Source organism: Barbus barbus (genome assembly GCF_936440315.1).
Source record: "Barbus barbus genome assembly, chromosome: 41".
In the NCBI taxonomy this organism is placed as follows: domain Eukaryota; kingdom Metazoa; phylum Chordata; class Actinopteri; order Cypriniformes; family Cyprinidae; genus Barbus; species Barbus barbus.
In genome coordinates, this window is record NC_136719.1 from 403,599 (window position 1) to 415,204 (window position 11,606).

At 40.5% G+C, this 11,606-nt stretch overlaps 1 protein-coding gene across 1 annotated transcript in view; it reads left to right on the forward strand.

Moving 5' to 3' along the window:
- Positions 1-9,777, forward strand: part of LOC306860127 (neural cell adhesion molecule L1.1-like) — a 91,167-nt gene extending 81,390 nt beyond the window's left edge. Inside the window, exons 26-27 of the mRNA XM_079401671.1 lie at positions 375-444; positions 8,440-9,777. Coding sequence (XP_079257797.1) covers positions 375-444; positions 8,440-8,704 — 335 coding nt within the window. The 3' untranslated portion in view covers positions 8,705-9,777. The remainder of the gene's footprint in view (positions 1-374; positions 445-8,439) is intronic.
- The last annotated feature ends 1,829 nt before the right edge of the window (positions 9,778-11,606 follow it).

Genomic DNA, 11,606 nt, shown 5'->3' on the forward strand with positions numbered 1-11,606 from the left:
AATGTGCAATAATCATGCTGTCTAATCAGCATGTTGATATGCCACACCTGTGAGGTGGATGGATTATCTCGGAAAAGGAGAAGTGCCCACTAACACAGATTTAGACAGATTTGTGAACAATATTTGAGAGAAATAGGCCTTTTGTGTACATAGAATAAGTCTTAGATCTTTGAGTTCAGCTCATGAAAAATGGGGGCAAAAACAAAAGTGTTGCGTTTATAATTTTGTTCAGTGTGTATGTATATATATCTGTTTCTCTTCCTCGGGAGAGCCCACTCAACCCCTTATCAGAGGCATCCTATGTATGGCATTTTTAATAAGAATAGTCTGTTTGGCAATTTGTTAGAAAGTAATATTTATTTATTGTATTTCAGTGAAAGATAAAGAGGAGGATCAGGTCAATGGGGCCCGCACAATGAAAGATGGAGAGTTTGGAGAGTACAAGTAAGTGCCGTTTATGTCACATTATTGTGTATTTACACAAGTAGCTCTGACATTTCCCTTTTGTGGTAATCATTATTATGTAACCCAGGAAGAGTTTAATCTCACAGAACCTGTCAGTGGCCTGGAGAGTGACGTAGAATTTCTGGAGAGATTTTATTAGATATACTGTAATATATATTTTTATATCATATAACATTATATAATAGATACAGTAGATTTTCATAACATGTATTATTACATAAAATAGACATTATTGTGTCTAAAATATAACAATAGGTTCTTATGTACTGCACTGTTTTATAACATCAGTATCGCATTTCCACTCGTGGTATTCGGGATAAAAACATCACTCATGTGATATTGCTTAACTATTTCATTTGATATAAATCTCATACAGGGGCATTTTTGCCCCAATCTCTTTAATTTTATAGGGGCATATAACTATTGGGTGCATTCTATTATATTGAGTTGTTACCCTGCATCATGTTCGTCAACTATTATCAACTATAATGAAATGTAAGATGATCTACACATGTCTGGGACAGGGCAGGTGCATTAAATGCTTTAAACAAATGTCTATAGTCACTCTCCAAAACCTTGACCCTCTCTGTTCCTCTATGCATGACCTGAGTGGGGCCTATTTTAGTCCAGAAGTTTAAAAAGTTAATAAATTAAAATTTCAGACAGGAGTATATATATTATGGTTTTCCATTAAATATTACACCACTGTATAAAAACTTTGATATTGTCTGGATGACTTTTTTTATTATTTGGAATTTTGATTGACAGGTTGATTGACATGGTACATATGCATATATTCACTCTTTCTCTCTATGTATGCGCTTGTGTGTGTGTGTGTGTGTGCCATGTGTGCTCTCTGCCAAGTGGCACGACACTTTTTAATGCATAGCGTAATGTGCTGCTTTAAATACAAAGTAAAGACATAGTTAGTTGCATTTTAGTTATTAGTCATGCAGTAATGTAACACACATGCCTTTTCATCATGTGTGAAGTGAGAGAAAACAGAGAAGCAGTGAATTTATATTTGGCATAAGATTATATTTAGAACTGCCAAATTATTTAGAATATTATAAATATTATTAGTAATATTGCACACCGCCTTCACTGCCACCAAAAAAATCCTGTGACTTGCCGCTTTCCATGTGTCTCTAATTAAAAGTGAACAGGTGCATGGAGAGTCAGTCACAGTAACTGATATTTTGCGGTCTCGCTTGGGAGCCCAATCACCTCTGAATAGTACAAGAAACAGCCAATAAGTATTGGCGAATGGAATTTGCATGCCAAGCCACTCCCTGTACATACAGGTAAATAAGATGGGCATCGACTTTTTACTTTGGAGCTAAATGCTTGTATAAGCAACTTATCACCTCTAAAAAGCTATAAGTTAAAGACTTGGTAGACTACTCAGGCTGTGTTTTAAGGTGCATTTCAAGGCATTCTAACTAAAAGAGCAAGTGAATGACTGGCATCTGGGCTCTAGACGTGACTCACAGCCACATTCTGCCCCAGTGCCTTTCTTCTTGGAAGTGCATGAAAAGCTCACTAAAGCATGGAAGGTACCCTACACGCTTGAGCGCTTCCCTCCTTACTACCCTTGATGACTTGACAGGCAAGGGGTATGATGACGTTCCCCAGGTGGAGAGCACGGTTGTGGTACATCTCTGCTCGCAAAACACTGCCATTTGGAGGAACCATCCACGACTCCTATCCAAAGCCTGTAAGCTGACCTCAGCTCTGGCTTCCAAGGCTCACAGTGATGTGGGCCAGGTGCACTGCCCCTGCAATCCATGGCAATCCTGCAGGCACATCAGTTGTCCCTTTGGTGATGCTTGTATGGAGTCTGGGGATGTTGACACAGAAACGCATAATTTTATGAATTTTGGATACTCAACTGTCTCAACGACTGGCTTATATTAGCTTACTCACAAGATCTACTGTGCAAGCACAGGTACTTGGTGCTTAGGTACCTCAGCCACCTGGGGCTTTGGGTCAGCTGGGAAAAGAACATCCCTGTGCAGAGCATCTCTTTTCTCAGAATTAAGTTTATTTGACAGTGCGTCTCACAAACGAGCGTGCCCAGTCAGTGCTGAACTGCCTAATTCATTCAGGGGGCTAACTCATGCCCCAGGAACCTCTGAATTTTATTTCAGTGGGACTATGGCATCCACAGCTACGTTAACGGCGCTTGGATTGATGCATATGAGACCGCTTCAGCACTGGCTCGATATGAGCATGGTACTGTGGCACACATCGGGTGATCATTACACCTATCTGTTGCCATTTATTCAGCCATGGTCAGACCTTGTTGTGCAACGGGGCTTGCTGTGCTTCGAGTGTCCTTAGAACAAGTGTTGAGACATGTTGTCACAACAGATGCCTGCAGAATTGGCTGGGGCACTGTATGCAACGGGCACACATCCTCGGGCTCATGGACAGGACCTTAACTGCAGTAGTATATCAATTGCATCGGGGTGCTAACGATACTGCTTGCCTTACACCGGTTTCATCTGCTGCTTCAAGGCAGGCATATGCTCATCCAGACGGACAACAATGCAACAGTTGAGTACTTCAACAGGTGCTTTTTCACTGGAGGAACCTTTTCAAAGTTCCTAGAACTATTGGTGGAAAATATACTCAAGCAAATGTAACTCATTACTAACGAGTTACATTTACTTGAATATATTTTTTGGGTAACATACTTTTAGAGTATATATAAAAATCTGTACTTTTACTCTTACTCAAGCACATTTTTAGTGAAAGAACGGTACTTTTACTTCGTTACTGTGGTCCTCTCGTTACTTTATCTTAATGCAATAAAAGTTAAAAATGCTTCAATTTATTCCAAATGCGCCGTCTACTTTTCTCTGGGCAATGAGCGATGCCCATTCGCGAATGATTCATTCTTTGGAGTCAATTCTGTTCAAAGGCTTAATCAAACCAGTGAATCGGTTCGCGAATCAGTTTGAATGATTAGTTCAGTTCCCTGCCGCACGCGCCGAGTCATCTGGGGCCTCATTTATAAAACTCTCCGTAGATTTCAATCTAAAAGTGTACGTAGGCACAAAAGGTCGATTTTGCATATGCACAAGTTTTCAGATTTATAAAACCATGCTACGCCAGAACATGCGCAAAAATTCCCTTATACATCCCAGTCAGGGTACGTGCATCTCCACCCCGACTCCTCCCAGAAATCACCATATATGGAGCTTACAACGCCTAGTTTTACTATGCATAACCGTTTGATCTCATTCTTTTACACTGGCTATTGTTAGAAAAGCCTATATTTATTGCAGTGTAAGTACAGTTTTCTGAAACGTGCAAATCTTACCTTTGGCTTCCAGTTGTATCCTTCAAATAGAGTGGTATTTTTCATAATGTTGTGGAGATGCCTTCACACGACATTAACACCTCTGTGCAGCTGCGGTTGTACAGTAGGTTATCATTGGGACCTATTCAAACCAGACAATGGACTGTTCGACCACCGAGTATCCAGCAGTGTCCGCCATAATATCGAAGTAAGTGCGCATCATTGTTCTTGCTAAAAATATTCTCATAACCTGAGATCTGCAGTTTAAAGATGAATTATTGTGCACCTATAGCACTCCTCGCTGTCATTAAAACATAACACAAGAAAAGTGATGAAGCGCATCCAATACAAATATGTCTAAATTCATATAGCCTAATTTTTGTTTAAATATTCCACTCTCATAATGTAAATAAGCACTGAAATTACGTAAAGTCATTATGCAGATTTTTAATGTAAATGTGTATATCGACATGAAAACGGAGTTTAAAATCGTTGTTAACTTCATTAATTTTCTCACTCCTGGAAAAAGAGTTTGTACACATGGGTCAGAGTTTGCTTGCAGGTGCGTAAATGTTCCCATTAAGTTTGTTTTTATAAATCCCACCTTTTGCGTAGGAAGTGGCGTAGGCCTCTTTCAGGGCAGGTTTTGTGCGTACGCAACGCTTATAAATGAGGCCCCTGAAGCGGTTCTCACTCAGGGTTGTAACAGAAAGTTTAAGAACATCGAGAGCTTTGAGCGCAGCGGCATGGCCTGTTCCAGGAGGAATGCATACTGATGCATACTGAGGACACAATTCATACTGATATTTTCACAATATTTACACTTGCAGAAATATATGCAACATTTGTTTACATTTTGCAGAACAGATGGAAGAAGATCCGTCAATGTGCTTTTGTTTCATTATGTTCAGATGTCCGGTAGCCGGTCATGTGAGGAGTTTTCACTCTTCTCCGTGTCAGAGGTTATATACATATAGGCTATAATACATAATTCATATACGTTGAAATATAATTTAATTCAGTGATGCAAATCAGAAATTTCATCAGCTGTTACGCCAGTTTTCAGAGTCATATGATCCTTCAGAAGTGATTCTAATATATTGATTTATTACCAGTATTTGAAACAGTTTTGCGGTTTAATATTTTTTGGAACCTGTGACATTTTGTTCAGGATTCTTTGATGAATAGAAAGCTAAAACGATGAAAATTCTGATTTGCATCACTGAAAATAAATTACATAAAAATTTTTTAAAAAACATTACAAATCTTTTGAACAAGTGTGTGTGTGTGTGTGTGTGTGTGTGTATATAGATAGATAGATAGATAGATAGATAGATAGATAGATAGATAGATAGATAGATAGATAGATAGATAGATAGATAGATAGATAGATAGATAGATAGATAGATAGATAGATAGACAGACAGACTGGCACACGCATTACATAACTTTTTATATATATATATATATATATATATAAATAAAAATAGACTATAGATATACAGTACATGATCCAAAGTAACTAGTAACTACTTAAGTAGTTTTTTTATCCAATACTTTTTTACTCTTACTCAAGACACTCAACTATTCAGACTATTACTTTTACTTTTACTTGAGTAAATATTTCTAGAAGTACTTTTACTTGAGTACAGTTTTTGGGTACTCTAACTATCTCTGCTCTGAAGTAGGAGCTTATTTATTTCCCCTAAACAGAGTAGGGTCTAAAACAGTTCTATAGAAAGTATCAGTGACGCAGTGTATGCTGATGGGCCAAAAACATGTGAAACACCAGCTACCCAGCATTTTTAAAAAGCCATGTAAACATACTTACTCCAGGAACATGGAAAACAGCAATAATGGCATTTACCTGTTGTCTGCAGTGTTTTGTTCTTTTCTCAGCCTTGATGATAACACTGCAAGTTGTCATAGGAGATTTAATCAGATTTTTTTGCATTCATCCCTGTTATCATGAAACCCACAACACACATCAAAAACCAGCTCTGAATGCAGCGTCCTCCATTCAGCGGTTGCTGATGTTTGAAAATGCCACGAATAAAGACGTCACTATCGGCTGCTTCAGAGTTCCTGCTGCTGGTGCGAAAGCCACCAGGAAAACAGCACAAGGGAGAAATTGGTTCTCCAGGAACCATCATGCTGGCTAGCTCCTAGAACTAAGTGTCAACTAGAGCTAAGTTCTTAAAATTATGCGGCGCGAAAGCACCTAACCATCAAGGTGGTGTATGCTCTTGTAGCCTGTCATGACTCGCTCGCCATCTCCTTTTAAATCGCTGCATGCCATTCATTTCCTAGGAGAGCTCAATCGAGCAGCCAATGCACTCTCACATCCTCCCAGCTCACTTAATTTCCAGCAATTCTGTCGACTTGACTGTACAGATAGTATTTGAACTGAGCTAGATAAAGACAACACTGATCAATCAATGATGAACTGACTTTAACTGAAAATTTGAGTGCTTACTATTGTCCTTTTGCATTATTGACACACTATTTTCTTATTTAATACTGTAAACCTGCATTGACACAGTCTGTATTGTTAAAAGCGGTATTTAAATAAAGGTGACTTGACTTGACATTGTCAGTTGTTTTTTTCCCTGATTGAGGCCCCCTCTCTGCACAGATGTAGCTGGCCCCAGAGTCTGTGCAAGTGCGTGTTTTCTCCAGTGAGTTTCCTTACAGAGACCCTGTGCAAGATCAGGGATAATGAAGAGCAGGTCTTGATGGTTACAACTCACCTGCCTAGTGAATCCCCCTGACGAAGGACCTCCTTTCTCAGGGATGGGGCACTATATGGCACCTTCGTCCAGATCTCTGGAAATTCCACGTGTGGCTTCTGTATGGGGCATGGTAGACTGAAGGGTTTGAACAGGCAGTGATTGATACTATCACTCAGGCTATGGCCCCCTCTACTAGGCAGGCTTATGTGCTGAAGTGTAGTATGTTTGTCGAGTGGTGTTATTCTCGCCAAGAAGCCCCGCAGAGATGTCCAATCAGTGTGGTGCTTTCTTTCCAGCAGGAAAGGTTGGAGAGGAGGCTGTCCCCTTCCACCTTGAAAGTGTATGTTGTCGTCATTGCGGCAGATCATGACGCACTGATTGATGGTCCTCGGGAAAGCACATTCTGATCGTCAGTTTCCTGAGAGGTGCCTAGAGGTTAAATCCTCCAAGACCGCGCCTCATCCCCTCTTAGAATTTCTCTGCGGTCCTTGCTGGACTACAGAAGGCTCCTTTTGAGCTGCTCGAGTCAGTTGAGCTCAAGATCTTGTCCCTTCAGACAGCACTTCTTATCATGTTTACTTCCATCATGAGGGTGAGGGACCTGCAGGCATTTTCATTTGACAAAATGTGCTTTGAATTCGGTCCAGATGATTCTTACATGATCTTGAGACCTCAGCCTGGATATGTGCCCAAAGTTCCCACCACTCCCTTCAGGATCCGGTGGTGAACTTGCAAGCACTGCGACTAGAGGAGACAGACCCAGGCCTTGCACTGCTGTGTCCCATTCACACTTTACGCATGGTGGAACACACCCGGAGGTTCAGAAGTTTCAATCAGTTCTTGGTCTGCTTTAGAGGTCAGCAGAAGGGAAAGGCTTTCTCCAAACAGAGGTTGGCACACTAGCTAGTGGATGCCATCACCTTGGCTTACCATAGGTAGGGCGAGCCATGCCCCTTGGGTGTATAAGCTCATTCTACTTGGAGTGTCGCTTCCTCCTGGGCATTGGTGCACGACACTATTCTGGCAAGAATTTGTAGAGCTACAGGCTGGGTGAGACCTAACACCTTTGCAAGATTTTACAGTTTCTGGGTTAAACCGGTTTCCTCCAGTGTGTTGGGTATGAACAGGTAATAGATGGGAGGGCGGGCTCGGTGTCTTGCTTGCGGCACCATTGCCCTCTACAGGGTGCCCTTTGCCCTTTTCCACTCTTCCAGAAAGTTCCCCTCCGCTCAGCAGAGGAGCCTAACTCCAGGCTTAGTAATTGTGTTGCATACCATTCGGTCAGCCATTGTGCTAGGCTAGGTGCCCATACATGAGATTATCTTTGGGCAGTCCTTTGCCTTTTTTGTAAACCTATGCCTTTCCCTGGACAGTTTTCTTATGCCCATCCCTGCACTGTTAGTTGTTCCATCCCTGGTTAGGTAAGAACTACTGCAGTGGTATATGTAGTAATGTCCCTTGTTCAGTCCATATGTGCATATGTGTATCTATATGTCACCTCCCCTTAGTTAGGATGTGGCTCTACTTCCCCAATGTAAACATATGTATGTGTGTGTCTGTGTGTCAGACCCCCTGCTGGCAAGTCGAAATGCGCACAGGTTATTTTTTAACTACCGGCAAAAAAGTGAAAAATGTCAATTTTGATCAAATTTTAGGTTATCACAAAAATGAGTTTGTTAAGCCCTTGACTAGCAATCCCAATTAATTTGAATGAAAATAACGACAATGTAGAGGGGGAAAAAAGATTTTGGGTGAATTTTAACCCTGCTAACATCTAACGCTGATTGTTTGTCTCTGCTTTCATTCATACTCACGCTCACACACACACAGATCTCTGGAGAGGTAAGAACAGCTTTCTCTCTCTAACTGTGTCGTGACTGTGCTCTTATTTCCTGGTTGGCTGTAATCCAAGCGTCTGCTCTGTATCTCCTTCAGTGATATGGAGAAGTGCTCCATCAGTCAGCAGTCCATCTGCGAGAGCAAGCGCAGTAGCAAAGACAGTCTAGCCGACTACGGAGACAGTGTCGACATCCAGTTTAATGAGGACGGCTCCTTCATCGGCCAGTACAGCGGACACAGAGATCCAAATGGTCATGGCACTCACGCCAGCTCAGGCGCCACGTCTCCCATCAATCCCAACATGCCTCCGCCCAGCATTAGCTTTCCCACGTCTGTGACAGGATTCTTGGGGCCAAACTAACACTCCACCGCCACATGCACACATCCTTGACCATTTGAATGAGGGCCCTGATGGTAGACAGGATATTGATTTCAGGACAGACAGTCGTTACTATATGACGCAAGAAACGACACCCGCAAACACCACCGGCTTCACTCTCTCATAATAACACATGCATCCGACAGACACGAATAATGTGCAGGACAGTTGCTTCTAACATTCCATCCAAGCTCTGAAAACTGTTTACAATGCTCACCTCGCTGCTTCAAGTGATGTTTGGACTGTAAATTCTCTCTCACTGGAAGTTTTTCCAGTTCTCTCGCTGAAATTCTGCAGAATAAAGTGTGATAGACAACAGACACCAGTGGGGAAAAGGCACTACTACAAGAGTGTAGGGCAGACTTGGGCCTTGTTCACGTGGCACACAAATCGGATTTGTTTTGAAGATGGGACCTGTAGGAATGGCCGCCCGCACCGATTTTAGCAGACTGACTTTTTTTTTTTTTTAACTGTTCAGACTTAACCAAAACAAAGCGATTTTGCTGCCTCTCTGAACAATGCCTTATGTCGAATACATCAGCTAAAATCACTGCAGTCAATAGAAGTCAGGTCTTAAAGGCTGAAAAGCGAAAATCTTTTTTTATTCATTATGGTTTGAAGGCATTCTTTTCCCATTCATGATTACAAAACGTTACAATTATTTGAAGTATTGTTTTTGTATTATTCTTATTCTTATGTTCTTACTTTTTTTAAATATATGAAATACATGTATATACATCATATTTGTTTTTTTCATAAAGGCTAATATATTTGGTTTATATTATATTTTATTTATTTTTTTGCTTGTAATGCATTTATCTTTATGAATTCATGTTTTATAAAACAGTATGTATGAACATGAATAATCTGCCACGTGTCTCTCTGTCTTAATAATCAAAGTTCAGGGCTTTTAACCGTGTATCGTTTGTATCGTTGCCTAAGTGTGTTACCCAAGTGAGTTTTTAATGGTGTTTTTGATGCAATTTATTACGTTAAATCATACAGCCACTGCACTAAAGCCAAATTTTGTGATCTTGACACTAACATATATTTTTAAAAGAAAAAAGAAAAAAACAGCAACAAAAAACGATTTCCTGCAGCAAATAACAGCATGAGATGTAGTTCTAGGCTAGTTGATGTAGTGTGAGGCTGTGCCTGTTGTTCTGCTGTAACGCTGAGGCCAAACCCCAAGAACTGCTGTGCTCCAGTGTCTGCGTCATCCGTCCGTCAGCTTGCAAATATTAACACTCAAACATTGCTAATTCTGCACAGTGAATTATTACTAACAATAACAGTCATACAGTATAATCTATCACACATTTGTCTCATGTTATCAATTGTTTGTTCCGATGTGGGCATTCGTTGAATTGATGTAGTTGGGCTGTTCCAGTCTGAAGGAAATGGCCTTGAACAATGTTACTAGCCAATGGCAGAGAATAGACACAAACTACAAAAGACCAAACTGATGGTTCATATATTCTGAATGCAAGTCATCTTTTACAACTTTTATTCAGTATGTTTTCTTATTTAACATCTTTATTATTAGATTTAGTGGTATTAATATGCTTAATCTGATCTTTAGTTTAGAAAACAGGTCAGAAGTAAAATGCAATTTTATTATGGGACTTCTGAATGATTATATTGTGAATTTCATTAAATGCATTTTTTTTGGGGGGGGGGCTCTGGGAGGAGCAGTGATGATGTCATGATGGGCCTGCAGTTTGATGACATCATCACCTCTCAACCAACCCGTCTGAAGACTGTAGAGCGAGACATTTGTGACGTTTTATAATAGAATGAGTAGGAAGATCTGCAGACAGTAATTACGGCTTTGAGTTTACTCATTTGTCTTCTCTCATATACGCCACAGCATCCTGAATTGTACTGATCAAAGTCATGCTGCGAACGCCTGGTTAAAATCTAATTAAATACTAGGAATATTTACAACAAATGTATGTAAGAGTATGTAGCCTGTGTACGCATTAAATTCTATTTTCCTACAAAAAGGACTGGAGTTAAACGGGTGGAATTGCAGTGCATGGCTTTATATGATGAGCTGTGAAAGACCTAAAGCACGTCCCCATCCCTCCCGGCTCTGTGGGATATCTCTGTATTGTAGTAAGCTTCTTCTTACCTCTGCTTTCTATTTGTAAATCGAAACACTAAAATGAGAATAAAAATGTAGTCAGAGTCAGATCTCTGAGCTCTGCTGAGAGACGACGGTCGTGATGGATGCAGTGGGAATGTGACGAGTCGAGCGCCGCAGTGCTACCATGTGCTGTATCCAAATACAATGAAATAAAATGACATCAATTATGCAGAAAATAATGTGTGATGCTTTTTACTTTATAATATTATCAAATGCATATTCAATGGAATGTATATGACGACTTCACTGAACATGACTTCACCATAAAGCCTTAAAATGACTACACTTCTTAATACATCATTCATGACCTCAAGAGCAGCAACCAAATCGTCTAAATATGAAAAGTCATAAAGCAGAACAAGAAACAACAGCAGCTGATTCAAGCACGTCACGGGCCCGTCCCAACAACAGAAGAAAGAAGACAATCAAAGGGGGCTGAGAATTTAAGTGCTTTTAATTAAATTATAAAAATCTGACTACACATACTACTCTCTACAGCTGCTGTTGTCTGTTAATATCAGTGCATGTGATTAAGGACCTATCAAACACATCACAACAAGCGTATTGCCAGAACATGCAAACGGGACACATTAACAAGTTCATTATATTGTGGAGTGACTCAGCAGTGCCTCAAAACTAATCCCTGTCGGGCCCGTATCTTCTCCTGGGGCCTCATTTATAAAGCGTGTGTACGCTCAGATTTGATCGTAGAGTGTGCGGACGCTTAAATCCACG